Source organism: Dromiciops gliroides, chromosome 6, assembly GCF_019393635.1.
Source record: "Dromiciops gliroides isolate mDroGli1 chromosome 6, mDroGli1.pri, whole genome shotgun sequence".
Lineage (NCBI taxonomy): Eukaryota > Metazoa > Chordata > Mammalia > Microbiotheria > Microbiotheriidae > Dromiciops > Dromiciops gliroides.
The window spans coordinates 181,475,024-181,496,796 of NC_057866.1; the positions used below are offsets into that span (position 1 = coordinate 181,475,024).

At 36.9% G+C, this 21,773-nt stretch overlaps 2 protein-coding genes across 4 annotated transcripts in view; one reads left to right on the forward strand and one right to left on the reverse strand.

The window, feature by feature from the left end:
• The window catches only part of TMA16 (translation machinery associated 16 homolog), a 63,889-nt gene extending 51,657 nt beyond the window's left edge, over nucleotides 1–12,232 (forward strand). For both annotated transcript variants that reach the window (XM_043969740.1, XM_043969741.1), the window contains 2 exons: nucleotides 3,839–3,881; nucleotides 12,001–12,232. In XM_043969740.1, coding sequence (XP_043825675.1) covers nucleotides 3,839–3,881; nucleotides 12,001–12,181 — 224 coding nt within the window. In that variant the 3' untranslated portion in view covers nucleotides 12,182–12,232. The remainder of the gene's footprint in view (nucleotides 1–3,838; nucleotides 3,882–12,000) is intronic.
• Nucleotides 12,233–15,927: 3,695 nt separating this feature from the next.
• Nucleotides 15,928–21,773, reverse strand: part of MARCHF1 (membrane associated ring-CH-type finger 1) — a 1,073,794-nt gene continuing 1,067,948 nt past the window's right edge. For both annotated transcript variants that reach the window (XM_043969737.1, XM_043969736.1), the window contains one exon: nucleotides 15,928–20,157. In XM_043969737.1, coding sequence (XP_043825672.1) covers nucleotides 19,856–20,157 — 302 coding nt within the window. In that variant the 3' untranslated portion in view covers nucleotides 15,928–19,855. The remainder of the gene's footprint in view (nucleotides 20,158–21,773) is intronic.

Here is a 21,773-nt window from a genome sequence, read left to right on the forward strand (position 1 = left end):
CTTTCCCTTAATTTATCTCCCAGACTAGTAAATGGAAGAAGCTTCTGGTTTTCTAGTTAGAGCTTTTATTGTATGGTAGTCACAAGGTGATGTTGATTAGAAGGATAGGAAAGTAGAAATACAATACAAATCCTCTTAAGTCTAAGCTTAGTCTATATTTTGTATAAAACTCATCAAAAGCCGAAGGCTACCTTTGGGGAGAGAGAGAGAGAGAGAGACCCTGTCAAGCGAGTGCTGCTGCTAACCCCGAGCCAGCCCAGTCGAACTCTCATTAGCATCAGCCTGTGCAGCGCAGTCAGGAGACCTTCAGAGCAGGAAAAAAAAGTCCCCACTTCCGTTCTCTCCTTGCCTTTTAAGCTCGCACCCCGGAAGTCGAGTGCATAGCAGGCAGTCTGACGTGTGCAGCAGGCGGACTGTGGTGCGTAGCTCATGCCGTTGGTCTCCTCCCCGAAAGGGTGGTCCTTAAAAAAAACTGGCGTCTTTCAGTGATCCTAACCGACTGTTAAAAAACTTTCATATTTTTTTACCACATGACGTTACTGACTGCAGAGTTAGGAAGAGATGTACACCATTATATAGTAGACTCTTTTGTAGATACAATAGATGTAAATAAACTGAAAAACCTAAATAATTAGCACAGTGCCTGGTACAAAGTAAGCACTATATAAATGTTAGCTGCTATTATCATATACCAGCTCAGCAATGAACTAGGCAATGGTGAAGCCATCTTGTACTAGCTCATGAGAGCTACTTGTTAAAGCTTTAGGAATTTTTCAGAGCTGGTTGTTAAACATAGCCATTATTAAAAATTATATGTATATGTACAATTAATGTTAAAAACAATGGCAATAAATATTCAAAAGTCACCACTTTCTAGGTATTTTACTACATTTACATTATTTATGTTTTTCAGTTTATTTACATCTATTGTATCTGCTTTCTGGTTTTCCCAACAGTTTTTGTTGAATAGTGAGTCCTTACTCCAGTAGCTGGAGTCTTTGGGTTTATTGAACATTGTGCTACTTTGGCTTTTTCCTCCCTTTGATACATTATGTACCTAACCTTTTCTGCTCATTGATCTCTCAATTTTTAAACCATTACCAGATCTTATTGGTGGTTGCTGCTTTGTTAGTATAATTTGAGATCTGGTACTTGGGAGGCTCAGAATAGAATACTTGGTAAATAGTAGGAAGGGTCCTCTTCATAAGAATTGAGACGAAAAGTGGTAGTATAGGGGAGCTTGCAGAGAATAGAAAAAAACTGGGGGTCTAGCTGCTGTGTGGGATGTGAGCGTATATTTCAAGCAAGAATGAGAGGACTGTAGTGTTTCAGTGAAGGCTTATTTGATAACAAATCTGTAGTGTATCTAGTACCCTTAGGTGCCTTTGTCTAGGAATGGTTAATGTGAGACTCTGAGAAGGTAGCAAGTAGTGATTGTTATTATTATTATCATCATCAGTAATAATCACCATAATAATAATGAGCATTTATAAAGCTTTTTACAATGAAATTTCATTTTATTCTCTAACCATCCTGAGAGGTAGGTGTTGTTAATATCCCGATTTTACAGATTAGGAGACTGAGACTTGGTTTCTTGGAAACCCTAGCCGCCTTCAGAATTCAGCTCATGTGCTGTGCTTTTTAAAATCTATTTCTTTATATGTGTTGATTTCCCCAACTAGAATCATAAGCTTGAGGAACAGGATTTTCATTTTTAAGTTAGTACCCTTAGTGCCTGGCACATAGTATAGGCATTTAATGCTTTTGAATTCAGTCAAATTTAAATGAAAGATATTAAAAATAAGTAATGGATTATAGTCTTATACCTAGTAATGAAGGTATTTTGTAATTTCTGTTCAGTTTGTACATGTTTTATTTGTCAGGACTATAATGATAAATTTTCATTCCTTGTAGTCATCATGTAAGTCTTCATCTCTCTAATTTTTTATCATAGACTTCATAGGTGGAAGGGACCTGAGAGGTCCTTTATTCCAACTTTTTTTTCTTTCCTTTTTTTTTTTTTAATAGATGAGTAAACAGTCCCTAAGAGTGGTAGTAACTTGCCACAAGTCAGAGTTAGAAATAAGCAACAGAGTTAAGTGTTTGAACTCATCATGTGACTAAAATGTATCTCCTTTTTACTAGTAGGATTGTTTGGAGGAAAATATTTTGAAAATTTTAATGCCCTACATAAATAGCTTTACTTTTTTTTTTTTTTTTGGTGGGGCAGTGAGGGTTAAGTGACTTGTCCAAGGTCACACAGCTAGTAAGTGTCAAGTGTCTGAGGCTGGATTTGAACTCAGGTCCTCCTGAATCCAGGGCTGGTGCTTTATCCACTGCTCTCCCTAGCTTCCCTCTATAGCTTTACTTTTGACGTTGGAGACTCAGACAAGAATATTAAGTCATGCCCCAAAGCAACCCAAGTCATTTTTTTCTGTCTAGTGCAAGAAAATAAGGATTGTCTTTTAAAAAAATAATAGTCACTGGATTTAACATTAATGAAACTGGTATATATTAATAGAAGCCTTAAAGACATTGTACAATAGTAGAAAGAATAGAGAGTATGAGTAAAAAGACCTGAGTTTGAGTCCTAGTCCTCCCACTAATGAGCTAGGTAACCTTGTGCAAATCGATGAATAGCTATCAACTTGTTGCTTCATTTGTCAAAAAGGATGCCTAGTCTGCTTGCTGCACTGACAGGGTGCTTTTGGAGAGTTTCAAAAGATATTATATGAAAGTGCCTTCTAAGCTGACTTGCCAATATAGACTTTAGATTATTGAAGTTTCTTGAGGGGCAGGGCCAATAGTATATTTATCTTTATAGATTTTTTTTTTAAGCACCTAACACAGAATGTTGCATGTAAAAGGTGCTTGCCAGGCTAATATTCACTAATTACCAGCCATATTTTTTTAAATAACTGAACTGGAATTAGTGAGATTTGGTATTCACTTCTGATTTTGTATAACTGTTCTTACTGTTTCACTTTTTTTTTAAATAAGAAAAAGAATGGGAGAGATAGTATTTAACCTGGTCTAATTCATGAGTTGTTGGTAAAAGATTGACAGTAAACTATTTTGTCTTTTGAGGTACATATTGTGTCATTTTTATGCAAGCTTTCTGTCCTATTTTTAACTGTGCTTTTGAAGATGTGGATTTTAAGCAACGAATAGTTTCCAACACTCAACTTATTTAAAATAAAGTATTAGAAAATAATGCAGTGATGACACTGAATCTTGGCTTAATATGTTTGGTACTTAAATCATACTCACAAGACCCATACCATTGTAATTTTTTTTTTTTGGTTAATATGTCAGAAAAACTATAATGATGAAGAAAAATAAAGTAAATACATGGTTTTTTATAAAGATTTGGAGAGTAGTTTGCCAGATTACTTAGTCTTTGTCTAAATAGGGGAAGATTCTTTTAATTTACACTTTAATATATATATATATATATATATATATATATATATATATATACACACTATTATGATTAGATAATTTAAAACGGTTTTGTTCACTTTCAACAGAGTCTGTTCTTTTCATGAGTTTACCATTTCAGATTTCTGCTTAATTTTTATCTAACTTCCTATATATCATTTAATGATAATCATTTAAACTGTTTAGTTTAGTGCCCGCAAATTGTTCTTTTCTTTACTTAAACAAAAACATTTCCCCTATGAGTTTAAGATAAATTCATTTACACATCAAAATTATTTTAGATTTTTTCTCTGCTTTTCTATTCTGATGATCAGTGTATTGTATTTGTGAGGAAACTATGAAATTTATGTTTTAGAACATTTTATGTAATTTTTATAAATTATGTTCCTCTTTCCAGAAATTCCTGACATTGTGAATGCAAAACATTTGAGGACTTTCAGGTAAGTGTGCCTAGTACATCATTAATGTGATTTTTTTTCCCTTAGCACATAATTAAGAAGAACCTGATTTTCTTTGAAAAGGGACTTTATGTGAAGAAAAGCTTCACCAACTCTTTTACAGAGGAAGGTGATAAGTAAAAAAAAATTTATAAGAATTTTCCAGAGCTCTTTTTGCTTTCCAAAATATGACATTGAAACTACCTCATGGATTATGTCAAGGTGGTTGACAGCTTTTGATGTCAATGTTCTGTATTTTCCAAATAGTTTTATGAATTATTTGTTTTAGTCCTCTAAAGAACCTATCACTTCTCCTTCTCATTTCCTATTGTATAAAAAGGAGACAATAATAGCTCACATTTATGGATTACCTTTTGAGTTTCTGAAAAATTATATAAATGTGAATTTTTGTCTTATCTCACCTTTATAAATTGGGACAGAATTGGTAAGTCACTTAAATTCAGATTCCCAGAACTTTTGAGCATCATCTTTATCATAGTCCTTTTTATAATGTCTCTTCATGATTTTAGATGTTATCAATGAATAAATGGTTGTATTAGGGAAAACAAGTCCTAAGTGATTGATTGCTATAGTAGATTCATAAATCATATATCAGCAATGAAGCAACTCAACTATTCAAAGGGTTTCTTTTTTTTTTTTTTAAGAAATTCATATACTTCAGTTCAAGCTTTTTGAAAATGAATTAAATTGTTGTAAGAAATACAGTGGAAGAAAGCTCCATTCATTGTCTTATCTCTGGCATAACTTCAAAATGTATGCCGCTATTTTATTATTAAAGATCAGTAGGTCTGAAGTTTCACATTAACTTAGGCATAAATTAATGCGATTTGATGACACCCTACCACCCCATACTCCTGACACATAGCTAGCTTAATTTCCTAGTATCAAAGCTGTTTTATAGCATTTTTAACTATTGTATTAATAATAATTTAAAATAATTCTTCTCATCACAGCATCATGGATCTGCAGCTGGGAAGAGCTACAGAGGCTGTGGTCTCACTTCCCTATATTCACTCAGCTAGCAGGGTGGCATTTACATGTTATCTGACTTCAGAGTCAGCAGTCATACTTGAAAAGTTGTCATCCAGCTTTTGCTCTGAAGACTTCAGATAAGGGCATCAGGGGGGTGGTGGAGCAGATATTACCTCCCATGGTAGCTAGCCCATTTCACTTTTGGAAAGCTGTGATTATCAGGAGGTGGGTTTGTATATCATGCTGAAATCTATCTTTCTTAAACTGCTACCTGCTGCTCCCATCCTCTTCCTCCCCACTGCCCAGCAATCAAGCAGAACATCTCATTCCCTTTTCTTATGATACCCTTTGAAAAATTTAGAATCATAGATTTAGAGATGAAAAGACCACCCCCACCCCCACCTTTCTTTGATGGTTTATTTGATTTGTGTGGATTCTTTCTTCTCTGTCACAGATAGCAACCTTTCCATGCCTTAGGTGAGAGTTTTTGTGAATTGCTGTGGCTTATATATTCATCATTCCTGGAGTCTTCAGATGATGATCTTCTCTGTACTTAATTTGGTTGGTTGTTGGACAGCTGGCGTATTTTCTGTCACTCAAATCCTTTCCAACTTTGAAGAACCTGCTAGAGCTATGTACTACTATGTACTACTGGCAAAGCCTCAGACAAGAGTGCCTTCATACTGTGAGGAGGAAATAGCAGTAGGTCTGTAGTGAGTTCAGTCTGAAATGCTCAAATGGTTCTGTGGTTTCATTGGTTTGGAGGTTTCTTCCAGGGATGGAATCATAAACTAACCATGTGTGTCCATTCTATGCTGATCTTCTCCATATCCTCTCATAACTTTGACATATGGTTCACCTACCACATTGGAGTCCTTCTTCTGTTTATCTTGACATCGCAAGGAAATAGACGTGCCTCAGTCATATAACACTAGGAGAGTATTTAGATTAAAGAGAGGGGTCTTTGTTGCCAGGAGAAGTTTGAGGTCATTAAAGTAGCTTTGTAATTTCCTAAAGGCAATACATCTGTTGCTTTTCTTGGAGACCCAACTCGTCCTTTTATATTGTCTGTTTCTAAATATGGACACTGCTGGACAAGCTCTCTCTAAGGTGTGCAACTTAGTATCGTATTCTAGGCAACAGACATTTTTCATCTTTTCTTTCTTGTGTGAATGGTCAGACCAGACTCTTTTGAGAGTGTGTGCTGTTTTTCCAAGGGGCTCTTCAGGAGTTTGGGCTTTCAGGTGACCATCATATTATTATCCTAGAATAGAGGCATTTTAGAAGTCTTCACCATTGACAGTGAACCTCTGGTGAACTTGGATTATGCACTGAATCTTCTCCATCACAGTGGCAATTGCTGTTGACAAGCATGAATTTACTGTTTTACGTCTCACCTGAAGTTAATGATCAGTGAGGTTGTTGAACAAAATTTCTGTTACATATTTCAAATTGTTTTTCTGTTTGGATAGGAGATACTATGTTTGAGAAGAACCTGTCTCGTTTTACCAAGATAAATGCTTTTAATGATAAACAGCCAATCAATAAATTGGGATATTACTTTCACTTCATCTTTTAGATGCCTAACAGAAGACATGCAGTCCATTGTTAGAATATCTATTATGAGAGCCTCCCTGTTTCTGCTCCCAATTCTATGGTCTCAATGTATGTTTAAGTAAATCTTAAATATTTTGTAGATAGAAAAGTTGGCATATAGATCTTTAGTGATGTCTTATGTTTTATTGGTAACTTTATCTTGTATCATTAAATTCTGAGATTACATGTTTTTGATATCTTTTCCCTCCTTTAGATATATTCTGAATAAATCCCACTGTGTTCTTAGAGTTATCCCCTCTAGCACAGATCGCTTGGCCTAGTCCAGTTGCTTTTCCTGCATCTATTCTCTTTGGTGCTAAGAGGGGGTGATTCTACTTTCCTTGATGTTGAAAACAACATAATTTAAAATCTCCGTGTTGATTCTGGTTGTACTCTTGTTTTCATCTTTAAATGCCCTTGGGCTAACCTTGCTTACTTGTATCTCTTGGCAAACTTTCTTTAAACTGGCTTTATTCTCTGCACCTTTGCTTTATGGAGTGATACTGCTCAGAATTATTCATCAGTCCTCTTCATAAGAGTTTACAAATGATTTTATGGTTTAAATTGATGTTGGTTTAGGTTGCTATCTCCTTTGATTTGGCAAGTAAGTGAAGTGCTGGTTGACAGAGGTGCTATTTAGGCTTTTTTGGGCTCCTTGTGACAGTTGATTTGTAGCCGTTAACTGTAGAAAACTGCTAAGATTGGTGTTAATGTCATTTCTGTTGCCCATTACCCATTTTTAATTATAAACGATTTAAAAAATAATTGATGTCAGCATATAGATCTAATGATTTCTTATTATTATTCCAAGTTTAAAGAAGCAATCCTTACAAAGTGGAAAAACTCTTTACAGATACACTTCACAATGGTGTTTCAACTAGTAAGGGAGAGGACACAAAAATTAAAGCTTTACCTTGCAAGAACCCATACAGAGCTTCCAGCTAAAGGACATTTGACAGAAGTGGTACTCATTCTTTTTTTTGCTTTTTGTTGAGGCAATTGGAGTTAAGTGACTTGCCCAGGGTCACACAGCTAGTAAGTGTCTGAGGCTGGATTTGAACTCGGGTCCTCCTGATTCCGGGGCTGGTGCTCTATCCACTGCGCCACCTAGCTGCCCCTACTCATTCATTTTTAAACTAATCAGCAACAAGTAATTTTTTTCTTAATGAACTTTGGTCCCACAATGTTCCCATTTTCTTTGTGCTATTTTGTATTGGCCTCATTGCAAAAGGGAACTTTTTGGCCCTTCAGTAGTGGCAATACAGGGCCTTCTCTCCCAAGTCTTATGTGTCACTTGCAAGTAGGCTGTCTTTCTTTGTGGTAAGATTGACCCTGGCCTTACCATGTTTTTCTTTAACAGTGAACTTTTTGTAACTTAGGTACCTTACCACAGCAGCCCTGGTACCCAGCATGCTAGAGAAATAGTGCACTTTTAAGTTTCAAGTGAGAATTTAGGCCATGATGCTGGCAATTTGTAGGGGGTAGTTTGCTCCTGGGGGGCCACAGACTCTTCTGCTCATGAAGTAACCTGAGGAGATAACTCGGTTACATTATGTTTTCTCCAAAATTTTTTAAAAAATTTATTTATTGTTATTCTGAACTTAAAATGGACATTTCTGTATATGTAGTAGAGCAGAAGAAGAGGATTGTGCATGAAACTAGTGATCTCACATTTCAGTTACTTTAGAAATAGTTCAGAATTGAGTTGTTTCAGTTGCTTACCATATCTTTTTCTCCATGTGAATCTTTCTTTTAGCCTTTCACTAATTCTGATTTTTGCCCTGACAAATTTGTGGTCTGATTATACATAAATAGCTGATTCATGGATGATTCCTACATCAGTCGAGTTTTTTTCATTCTGTTAAAATATAATCAGTTTCATCTTTTTATAGATATTATTTGTCCAGTGCCTACAGTTTCATTTCTTGAATAAAGTAAAGGGCATGAGACTTCTGTGTAGTGCTTAAGTCTTTAATTTCATCCATTCCTTCTTCCCGACCATGCTTTCCTCTTTAGTTCTCACCATTGTCACTCATTCCCACCCTTTCATTGAAGTCACCAAGCATCAAAGTGTGTCAATTTAATTTTGAAGATCTTTCTTATTTAATTCTCTGTGCATTTTCTCTATCTTTTCATGCTCTGCGACCAGAGTTGGTGCATAAGATTCAATTATATTTATAGTGATATTTTTGTAAATATCACAAGCTGCACTTAAAGATGGCCAGATGTTTCATTAAGTAATGTGTTCTTGGTACATCTGAACATAAAATACCCAGCTTTGTCTTTGCTTCTCTATGGACTATCTGTGAATCCTTCTTGTAATTAACCTGCAGTTTCCTTCTTTTTTCTGGCATAGTTTATACTACAACTTTTAAGATTCCATGACTGAGTTCCTCCAGTGGATTTATCTTCACATTATGGTCATTAAATAAGATTTTCACATTTAGAATAACATAGCCAAATTCAAAATTATAGATGGTCCCAAAACTGTATGGTTGTTTAGTACCCTCTGTCCCCCTTTCTCTTACCCTGCCACTATTACTGTAGAAGCAGATGTGGGGTTGCATGGGACTAGTACTAAGAGATTTTGGTGTGTTTGTTTCATGGTTTGCTATGGCCGAAGAATTCAGATGAGCCTCTTTGTATTTAGCTAGCTTGGTCCTTAGAAAGTAGACTTGGTCTGCTGCTGTAATTATATATAATTGAAGTCTTTCCAGCATGGTAGAATCTATCAGTCTATTTTTTCTTGGCAGAGCTTTTGAAAACTCATAATTCACAAAAAATCCCCTTTATTTCCTGAATGTTCACGAATGAAGAATACATATTTATTAAGTACTCGTTATGTGTCAAGCATTATGGTAAATGTTGGGGATACAAATAGAAAAAGCTACATAATTTCTGCTGTCAAGGAGAAAGTTCGTACTCAGATTGGCTAAGGCGTGAATATTGAACTGCAGGGCTAATGGAAAAACCTCAAAGTGCTAAAGATACGATGGCAGGTTGGACGGCACTGACAGGGGAAATGGAGACTCTTTGGAAGAAGTGGCAAGGCGGATGGCAAGGCCTGATAGTTCTTCCATCTCATCTGAAGGGACTGAGTTGTTGAATTCTTTCTTACCCAAACTCTTTGGGTGGTCATGGAGCTCAGACAAAGGGGATGGAACAAAAGGTAGGCTTTCTCCCTTCCTATACATGAATACATCCGGCTGTTTGAAATGGGGGTTGCCGCTGGGTGCCAGGAATTGTGCTATGTTCTGGGAATAAAAATATAAAAAGTGAGATGGCCCCTATCCTCAAGGAGTTTGCATTCTAATAGGGAAAGTCAATACATATAATGGAATGGTGGCTAGAGAAAGGGTTGTTTTGGTCATGGAAGTTAAAGGGATGATAAGTACAGTTAGAGCAATTGATTCACATACTCTTTCCTAGAATGGTTGTATTGATTTGATTACTGTTTCCAGAACAAAAAGTGGAAAGATGGAGGTAGTACAGAAGATAGATGTCTGGGAACAGCAGTGTGGTAGGTCTAGGTTGGGCTAGAAATGAGAGACAGGCTCATATTGATCTCTATTGCGGGTCTCTTTTATTAAGGTATTGCTAGTTTCTTTTATCTGAAATAGCATATTTGAAAGCCTACTTCACAAAAGCAAGAAGCATCAGTGATGACCATATCTTGGTGATGATGAATACAATCATTTTCTTAAAATATGCTTCATTCCCGAAAGCTTCTAAAGTAATCCAAACTTGAGAATCAGAACTGCTGTAACTATAGTCAGAGGAATTATAGCACTGTAGAATTGGGAAGATCTGGGTTTAAATCTTGTCTTAGATATACTAAACTGTGTGGCCCTGAGCACATTACCACAAAGGAAAATACAATTCTATCACATTTTAATGCACTAGAGAATAGCAATTCCCCAAAGACAGAACATTTTCTATCCTCCTCAGTTTCCTCATCTGTGAAGTGAAGGGGGTTAGACCTGTCAATCTCTTAGGTCCCATCCGGATCTAAATCAGTGTTCCCATGCTGAGATTAAACGTGAAGATTGTTTAAGTACAGCTTTGTTGCTCCATTCATTTTTGAGGGAAAGCAAAAAAATCTTTTCCAGTGGAAACACTGGCCATATTGAACGTAAAGATTCTAAATGTAAGAATGTATGGGTTTTCTCAGGAACCCATTGTTGATAATGTTTACAGATGGTATTGTTAACTTTGCTATGCCTAGGACACAGTATTATTGAGTTTGTTGTCCTTAAACAATCTTAAAAGGCCTGTGACTGTCTCACTTTCCTATTCAATGATGTGACTTCCTGTTGGATACAATTCCAAAGTTTGCATTTAAAGTCTTTCCCAGGCTGGCTCCAACCTATCTTTATAGACTGATTTTCATATTTCACATGCTCTGCATTTTAGCAAAATTGTTCTTCTTACTGTTTCCTCAGACTGGGTGTTCTTTTTCTCACCTCTATGACTTTGCATAGGCAGCTTTCCCTGTCTAGAGAGAACATCCTCTCTCATGACGTGTGTGTCTCAGTAGCTCGTGTTTAGTTAGTGCTTTGGGTGTTACAAAACACATTTGATTATCACAACAACCCTGTGAAACAGGTACTCTTATCCCTATTTTACAGATGAGGAAACTGAGGAAAGAGAGGCTAAGTGATTTGCCCCAAGGGATACACAGCTGGGATATGTCTGAAAGAAGATTTGGTCTCTCTCTGGTCTTCCTGGACTCTAAATCTACTATATCTATTATTATGCCACCCATCAGCTTTGCCTTCATACCACAGCACCTCATCCAGTTCTCAGGGCATAGTAGGCTTTTGACAAGTGCTTGTTGAATTAAATAGTTTATTCATATTTACCATTCCCTTGAAGATTGCTTTCTAATAAATGACCGTTCAAAATTTGAAACTTGATGAGATTTTGCAAGTTCAGAATTTCCAGTTGGAGAGGTTACAGTGGGATGTGCTACGTGTGTTTTCTCTTTTCTCTAACTTAAGTCATTCTTGGCATTTTAAATAGAGAAGTATTTTCTCAAATACTCAATGGTGGGGCAGACATAGATCATGGTACTGGCTTCTATAAATGAATGTAGCAGCATTGTACTTAGAGTTTATATAGTTAGGGGACTTAGAATGTCTTCTCTCCATACATTTAGAATCATTAGACTCATAGAATGATTTTGACCTATTTCCTCTTGCACATGCCTAGGCCACAAAGACTTTGTTTGTGTGGGGGCCAGGTGGGGTGTTGACATTGCTCCAACTGTGGCAGACCAGAAAAGAGAAAAAGGCCAGCTGTGCCCCTTCTCCTATGTTCTGCCCTGGTGCTGTCGGTAAGTTTTGGTGTTAGTAGCTGCTCCTAACTAATCTTAAGGGGAAAATTCAGGAGGATAGAAAATGTTCTGTCTTTGGGGAATTGCTATTCTCTAGTGCATTAAAATGTGATAGAATTGTATTTTCCTTTGTGGTATTTTCACACTTGCAAATATTGATTATGCTCTGCTTTCTCTGTACTCTCTCCTTTTATCTAGGGAATGGGATGGTGATCTGAAGAAACTGCCAAATATAAAGATGAGAAAATTTTGTGCTAATGATGGAATTTCTAACAAGGATAAGAAGAAAGATGTTGTGCCTACAGAGGTGGACTTGGGGAATATAGACAGCCAAGATGGATCAGATGACTCTGATGAGGACATGCCTGAGGTGGCATAGTTCTAGTTGATTTGACTGAAGAAGAAATAAATACACTCTAGTACTCTCAAACATTGCTGGTAAATATTCTTCTCATACAGATTTACAGAATCTCTCTCCTGTTCTGGCCTGTAAAGTAATATTTGCTGTGCAGTTTAAAATGAATATGTTATTAAGTCATATTTGGAGAAGAATGCTTAATGTTTTAATTTAAGCTACCAAGAAAAGAAATGCATGCTAGTGATCTTTTTACTTGGGTGTATCAGGACAAAAAAAAAGGAATTGGCACATTAGTTGAACTCTTTTTTTATCATATAGAAATCAGAACTGGAAAGGACCTCCAGGTTCTTCTAGCTCATACCCTTCATATTCAGGAATCACTTCTACATTATACTTTGCAAGAGGTCACCCAGATGTCCAGTTAGGATGAGCCACTCGTTTCAAGAGTTAGCCTGGTCTTCTTGGGCTTAGCTCTTACATTAAGAGGTCTGCTTACATCAAGCCTCAACTTCTACCTTCTGGTTCTAAGTCTGCTTCCTGGCTTCACACAATGAGACCCATTCCTTTTTTACCACGATTGTTCCTAAAAATACTCGTGATTCATCACATTGTTTTGGTTAGGTGTAAAAACCTGTTTCCTTAATGTGTTTATGTATACTTTGGAAGCCCAGAGCAGAGGTTCACTACAGTCATGACAAACCCAACCCTTTCATTATTATACCACCCTCCCGCCTTTTCTTAGAAGTAGAAAGATGTTGTGTAGAAGGAAAACATTCATCACTGACATATTAATTGTTGCTTTCACAACCAAAGAGAGTGGAAAAATTAATAAGAACCAATAGTGTCTTATTATGCTAATTCCCCCTCTTGCTAAATTAATCTGTCTTTTAAGTAAGGGCATAAATGAGTTCGGATTGCCTTTTCTGGCTGGTGTATGATTTTCTGATTTCCCATCATGAAGTATAATAGATCTTTTTGCAGCAAAAGCAGTCTTAAGATAGAAGAAAATACCTATCTACACATTCTTTCCAAGGGATGGGATAAATTGACAGACAACATACCTTCCTTCAGAATTGAAAAACACAAACATTTGCTAGAAAGATGAGGTAATTCAGTGTAATTGCTACAATGTACATTTAACATTTGTGTCATATTTGTAATATAAGTGAATTGTTCAGGGAAAGACAGGTTGAGAGATTATTTTTTGTTAACTTAAAACAATTTGTCAATGTTTAAAATATATACATCCCTTATGAAGGCTAAAAATAAATTTATTTTTGTATTGGCAGTATTAGGTCTTTTTTCCCTTCATTGTTATAATTCATCCTTATTTATTTCATTAACTTAGGTTATAGGAATGGTTTCATAATTACATAATCATTTCAGATTTTGCAAGTCTATGGAAACTTTGTATTATCAAAATGAGTCTTGTATAGAAGTGAGTGTTTACAATGATCTATTACTTAGTAGATAAATCTTAGTCGTGTGAGGCTCAGGGAGGTTCTTATCAAATAACTAATGATTGTCAGAGGCTGGAGTTAAATTGAGGTAATCCTGACTTCCAGCCCTCTAACCATTATACCAGGTGTACTTTTGAGTACTAACAGTTGTCAAGTAAGTATAGTGAAGATCCTAAGAGCTATTTCTACTTTTTACTATACTTGATTTCCAAATTACCTTAACTATACTGGATCACAATTTCTCCATCTGCAAAATGAGGGGATTGGACTAACTTTACCCCTAAAGTCCTTTCCTGCTCTTAACCTATGTTATTTTCTTGGGCCTGGTTGCTTGAGGGATCATCTGTCAAGTGGATAACTTGGTTAAGTAAAGAAGTTAGTAATGAATGTGAATTATTTACTAAGCTTGGTTCTTTCCCAAATACAAGGCATCCTAGATTACAGTGTCATTCTTAAAGAGGCTTTTTGCCTTCCAGGACCATATCTAAGGCACCTGAGTTTGATGCACAAAATAGCATGGGAGCTTGTTATCTTGACTTTCATCAGGAACAAGATCCAGCTAACCACCTCTCATAAGGAAAAACACAAACAAACAAACAAACAAACAAACCTGTCTTTTGATTTTCCTGGGAGGGACAAGTTTTGCTCTTAAAAATGAGTTGGTGGAATGGCAGCGGAACAGTTTTTGCCCATGGAAGAATAGTATTATGTCTCAAGCAGGAAATAAAACTATGGTCACAGCCTTATTAAGACTGTTTTAACTAAGCTGCTAAGCAGCACTGATAACAGTGGTAGTCTTCTTGTATTTTTCCTTGGAAAATTATAGAAATTTGTTCCATTGGCACTTGGGAATAATCAAAATAATGATCCTGCTTATCAATTACTCCCCTCTCCCTCACACAAACTTTAAAAAAAAAAAGTTGAGATATTCTTCTATAGTCATGAGAAGAGGAAAGGAAGGAAACATTTCTTTACCTATTTTCATCCTGTCCCCCAAGTCATAAATATCCTGATCCATATTCTCTTCAGCCTAAAGTGTACCCTTATGTATAAAGACTAATTTGCCATTTCAATTATCAAATGGGAATCTGAATTCCATTTCTGGCTCTCCTTCCACTTAGAAGCTTTGTGACTTTGAACTTTGGATAAACCTGAGAAAGGTTCTGTTTCTTCATCTATAAAATGGGGCAAATATGTATGTAAGTTTGTTGTGAGGAAAATATTCTATTAACCTTAAGATGCTGTACTAATGTGAGCCATTATAGGAGACAACATGGCATAGTGAAAAATAATGTTGGACTTAGAGTGGAGCCCCAGGTTCAAATCCGAACTCTAGTAGAGCTTACTCTTGAGGATCCTGCCATTTTCACAGTTACTCAGGCTCACAACCTTGGTGTTAAACTCTCCTCTTCACTCACACTCACCCGATATACCCAATTTGGGACCTCCATAATATCTCTCCAATACATCCTCTTCTCTCCACTCGGATACCACTCTAATATAGCTTCTCCTTACCTCTCACTTGAACAATGAATATAGCTGGTCTCAGTGCTACAGTCTCTCCCTACTCCAGTACATCTTCCACTGGGCTGTCAAGGTGATTTTCTCAAAGTGAATGTTTGATCATGTTTGACTTGAAGTTCATAGGAAGCCACTGGAGTTTACTGAGTAGAAACCCAAATATTCTTAAATTCTCAGTCCATTATAAAGTCATAATGCATGAATCTAGCTTAAACTCAGTCAATTGTTTCTACTCCAGAGAAATGTCTGTTTTTTCATGTTCTTTGTTTTCAGGCACTAAACCAAATCTGCCTTTTGTGAGAAAACATTACTCTTCCCCAGTACTAATGAAGATTTAATTTTTTAAGCCTTTAAAACAATCGCCCCAAATCATATTTGCAGTTGGAATCTCAATAGCATGCTTATTTTACATACCCTTATTATTTTTGTAGATTAGTCAGGTGTGCATTCATTAAATGCAGAAACTCACGTTTTGAGTAAACTTTCCGGTATTGAAATCTAAGAGTTAGTGGTTTGTAATTAGCAAGGACTTTTTATCACTGAAATTGTATAAGTGATTTTAAATATTTAAGTGATTTAGGCCATGATCTACCTCTCCCTTTATGCTGATTGATGCAGTGTTTTTCCTCCACCTCTTTTACCCTTCTCTCCCTGGAAACAAATGTTCAACTGACGGAAACCCAAAGAATCCTGAAATGTTTCAGATAAGAAGCCATAGAAATGTGAACAAATGAATTTTAAATTAAATTAAAAAAAAAAAAAGAGAGAGAGAGAAAACATCAGAGGTTCGGGTCACTTTTTTAATATACAAACTTTTTCTTCCACAGACATTTTCTTGTCCTTCATTTTCTTACTTAGTACACGTTAGTTCACAAAACATCTAATTGTTTATGCAAGATAGTTGGGTAAAATCAAAATAACACAAATGCCCAATCTCAAGAATTGCACAGAACGAGAATATTCTTTTATGTAAGTGCAGTGTTTACTTTCAGAATGGGCTTTCTTCAGATGTGGAGGAAACACTGCAGCCCAAAATAACAGTACTTCCATTCAGCTTTGTGGGTATGTGAAATAGCACCATTGGGCTGATTTAAGGAAAGAATAAAACTGCTTTCACCCTTCTTGGTTAAACTGTAAAACCTGAAGAATCATATTTAAAAAAAAAAAAAGTAAAAAGGCCATTTCTCCCCCCAAATCTTTAGAGAATCAAGAAAAATAAAATTCATGTCAATACAGACAACTGAAATAATCCATATTTTCTAAGTCAGTGTTACTTCCTAATATTTTCCTCACTACAGTGAGCTCATTTCCCCAACCAAACAAAATATAGACAGTTGTAGGTACTTAAGGCACCTTTTGCAAAAACAAAACAAATAAAATCACAAGTGTTTGCAGAAGGTGGCTATATCATCAATGCTGTTTGTCTGTCTGGAGTTATAACCATATATTATTAAAGTGCAGTTTAGACTGAGTTAGTCCTGGAGCCTTCCTAAAGAAAACTCATTTAGATTTCCCTTTAGCAACCTTCACCTTCTTCCCTCTGTTTCCCCATCTCCCCATTTCCACCCTATTCATCTTCTTTCCCTTCACCCACCCCTGCGTTTTTCTGTTACTTTGGATTAATTAACTCAGGCTCCATGATATGGGGAATACTTGAGTGGTAAAACTCTGTGGGCTTGCACTATTATTAAGACCCAAAATGATTATTCCCTAAGTGAAAAGGATCCGGGTTTTGAATGAGAGCTACTAGCTGGTTATTTCAGTTTAATTCCATCTTACTTTATATCCATACAAATACATGAAAAATTTTTTTAATGTTCTTTGCTAAGGACAATTTTTTTTTGGCAATATTATTTTCAATCTGTAGAGCAGCACTTGTCAAAAACAACTATTGAATGCAGAAAAGAGTGGAACCCTCCATTGGAAGGGCTACATGCTTCATTAGCATACAAAATACAAAAGAACAAACCTTTAACACTAGATGCTTAATTTATGTAGTTCTTTCAGATTGAAAGATGACACTGCATGATAATTGCACAAAGAATCTGAATCAAAAATGCTTTGGGGGTTAATGAAAGTGCAGTGTAGAGAGGAACTACAGAACAAAATAATTGGGTTACTATCTTTTGCATTACATTTTCTTGGTTACAGTAACTTTAAATCCTATTGTTTGTTAACAGCTTGTTATCTTTTTCCTATAAGAATACTACTCACCTGCCCTCTGTTGGGAATCATTTTCCTTTCCTCTGCCATCTTGGCTCCACCCCCAGGAATCAATTTCTTAGCATTAAGTATAGTCCTGAATCAATGAGGCCTCATTTTACTGTCTCATCTCACTACTGTGATATGGATTGTGCATATGGCTATGATAGGGAGGTCTGAAAAGATTGTTTTAAATTTGTTTGGGGTGGTTGTTATAGAAATAATCTGTGCCCTGTAGGTGAAAACAGTGATATTCAGAATGTTTTTCAGGTGAAATACTTCCCTGGAAATACCTTTTATCGTTGCTAATCCATTTGAAAAAAATGGACTGTTTTATATAAAGCCCAAGAAAACCAGTTAGAAAATTGAAGCAAGATTAATTAATGCTCTTGTGTGAAACCCATGGTTAAGCCTCTCAAAGCTAGTGTTAAAGTCATGGATTCACCTTAAAGCTTTGGATCAGACATTTTAGAATAATTTAATTACAAGATTTTAGTTCTTTAAGGACCCAGGTTTTGTATGTGTGTGTTTTTTTTTTTAATGCAACTGATCATGCCTGTGTTTGTGCATAGTTGGTGCATTTCATTTCCACCCATGTTATGTTATCTGCTTGCTTCTTCATCATGCCCTCCACACCACCTTGCAGAGTAATGATTTACGCAAACTTGGTCCCATGACAATTGGAAAACCATTACATTTTGCTGCTGTGTATATACATGAATATATTTAAAAAAACTGACAAATTGTTCATCATACTTAGTATTTCTAGGAATTGGGATTGTTTGGACTCTGGAGACAGCTACTACCAGTTAACATAGTCCATCTCCTCTCTGGAAGGGGTTTTATTTTCCTCTTCACTTGACAAAAATCTGTGAACCACAAGAGCACAGAGGAGACTCAGGTAATTACAAATTGCATCAGCGTGATAACCAGACTTGTGCAAACCATGCACTGGTTCTTATGGCCACCATGGCTATCTTGCCACAATAATAAATATAACAATTAACAAAAGCAATTCACACACCATTTTTTTTTGTTTGTTTTTCTTTTTTATGTAGGACATCTTTCTTTGAGCACACCATTATACCTATGACCAATACTCTAGCTCACTGCAATGTCATTCACACTTTAGTTTTACATGAATATGCAAAGAACACAATAACAACTGAGCTGCTGAGCTCCATTTTCTCAGAGTAGGATTCACCCAAACCAGCAGAGCAAAGCAGAGACACGGGTCTTTTAAAAGGGTCTAGATGCTCTGTCATCACTAACCTAACAACTTATTATCTGGGCCCTACTTCATAGGCTATATAAAACCTCATAATTTTAGACTTTTAGTATCGATCTAAAAGCAACTTTAAATTGGATTATCCACTCTCAGATGCTTCAGAGTAGCAGAAGTTGGTTATTTCTGCCACTTCTGCCACTTCTGCCACTTTATATAATACTGCAGTTTGCATTTGGTTTTTAACCTGTTGAGGGATAATACTTTCTTTAACCTACTTGGATTGAACTAAATTTAATGCTGTGTAAGAATCGTATGCTTGTGAATCCTTTTAATACAATAAGCAGTGAAGCTTCTGTTCTAAAAAATATGCAGACACTGTATTGAAATTCAAGGCATAGTCATCTCTGTTTTGGTGGCATCAGAGAAGACATAGGACCAAGTAGTTGGCTTGGAATTTTGGTTGGCATTTTCGTGAAAGATAAAACAAAAAAATATTTTGAAACTCTGTTCTTCATAAATATTTGTCGAATATCATTTTCAAAAACATTTCATTGTACACAATCGAATGTGTATTGCATCTATTTCTAACTCATGCAGGTGTCAAAACAATCAGGCTCCAGGGTAGCTGTAAAAATCTATTTACCGTCAAAGTGTGAAGTCTCAGAAAAATATGCATCCTTTATAGAATTATAGAATTTTACTAATGGAAGGGACCTTAGAAATCACATAGCCCATCCTTTTTAAAGTCTGTTCCTGATTTGATTTAGGACTAATGCAAGCAACTTTTAAAGATTTTAAGCCAGATGTGTTTGCTATTCCCCATCAGTATTGAAGATGAAGTCTTTGTCAGAAAAGACCCTAGAAGTAATAATACACATTGAAATTCAAGTCTTCATCCTTCCCCCACTTTCCTCTTGCTACTGTGACCAGTGATGAGTTTCCAGTTAGTTTCTTGACGTTGGTGTTAAAAATTGCACCTTGCCACAAAGAGTTTGCTTTGCCTTTCAGAAAGATTCTCAGACTTTATACATACATGTAACATACATATAACAGACTTTATACATGCATGTCCACATCCCTCTCTAGGCCCTGCATTGTGGCATCTTGGTCATTTGCTGTACTTGGTCTGTTTCTTCTGTTGCATCTTTCGTTTTGTTGGAGGGTAGGCAAGGAGCAGGTAGCTAGGGCTGGGATGGGGGAACAATGCAAGATCACTTCTGCTCTCGAGTCACTGAGGGCTGGAAACCATTTCAGACTCTGGTGAAACAAGGTCAGCTGGTCCCATCAGACTGGTATGACTTCTGGGGTCCCACCCTCTGTGGTTGTCAGCAGTACATTTGTACCTGTTTGTGACACAGGCACCACCACAGCATCCTTGATGTCTGTGTTCACGTGACAGGGGAGGTTCTTCTCCAGCTTTTTGGCAGTGTCGGGGCAGTTCTGCACAAAGATCACACGGTTGTAGGCCTTCAGCCTGCGCCACAGCTGCACGTAGACTTTACACTGTACATACATGAAGACGAGGCCTCCCGTGAAGCCAATGGCCACGACAACCAGTTTCGTCCAGAATGGCCATTCAAGGACACCTTTCAAATAGGAAAAAAAAATCAGTATTTTTGTCATTCTGATGACCTTTTCTACCTGACGAATGATGTCATGACGGAAGGATGCGTTACTGTTGTTCTAACCACACATGACTAAAATTAGCGGGACTGAGCACCCTCTGTTCAGAGGTGCTTCAAGGTGAAAAGTATCTCTGAGAATTCTCACCTAGCCCTGACACCGGAGATTCTTGCCAGCGAGAGGGCCTGCCCTCCCTCCGGGGCTTATTGATCCTTTACTGAGGGCATACAACATGGACCCAGGTAAGTGAGGAGTAAGTAAAATAACCTTTGCAGGGGAAAGTGCTAACAACTGGATGGGAAAGACATGGGTGCGTAAGGATTGTATGTACAAGGTGAGAACTAGGGATACAAAGAGGTGGATGTAATAAGGAGGGAAAATAGTCCATTCATGGATATAGAAGCAAGAAAATGGAGTGTTACATATAGAGAGTTTGGTTAAAACATGGAGTATTTGAAGGAAATCATGTTGACATCAATCTGGAAAAAAGATGAGCCAGATTGTGATGGGCTTTAAATGACAAACAGAAGAGTATGTATTTTATCCTATAGGTAATAGGGAGCAACTGTAAATTCTTGAGTAGGAGAGTGGCATGGTTACATCTTTATCAATTTGTCACCTGTGTGAATCATGGATTGGAGAGAAGAAAGATTAGAAATGAGACCAAATGGGAGGTGATAACAAATATAGACATAAGGGAATAGATAAGAAAGTTGTTGTATTATGTTTGGGTTTAAAGGCAGAATGAAAGTAGAGAGACTATCAAGGTTGAAAACCTGGGTGACTGAAGTGATAGAAGTAGCTTCTATAATAGGGGAAAGTTAGAAGGAGTGGTTTGAAGGTTCTTTTGTGAACATGTTGAGTTGCCTGTGGGATGTCCAGATGGAGTGTCTAGTGGACATTTGATGATATGGAATAGGAACCAAGGAGAGAGATGATAGTTGAACCCACAGGAAGTTTTGAGCTCAACAAGAGATAGGAAAAAAGCAGAGGACCCACGACAGAACTTCTAGTATACATCTGTGGCAGACTTGGATTATGATCCAGCAAAGGAGATTGAGAAAAAGTGATCTGACAGAAAAATATCAGAAGAGATCATTGTCATAAAAACCTTATGAGGAAGCTGCTGCTTTTTTTTTCTTTTGCAGGGCAATGAGGGTTAAGTGATTGCCCAGGGTCACACAGCTAGTAAGTATCAAATTGTAAAGTGTCTGGGGCTGGATTTGAACTCAGGTACTCCTGAATTCACGGCTGGTGCTTTATCCACTGCACCACCTAGCTGCCCCCATGAGGAAGCTTCTTGAAGGCAAGGACAGTGCTTGATACGTAGTGGCATTAATAAATATTGGTTTATTGAGGTAGTATCCAAGAGAAAGGCAGCGGGGGGGGGGGGGGGTTGGGGGGGGGTTGGGGGGTGGATAACAATATTGGTCTCTTCCAGGGTTTCCCCTCACTGGAAAGATTGGGTAGGTGGGGACAGCTAGGTGGTGCAGTGGATAAAGCAACCGCCCAGGATTCGGGAGGACCTGAGTTCAAATCCGGCCTCAGACACTTGACACTAGCTGTGTGACCCTGGACA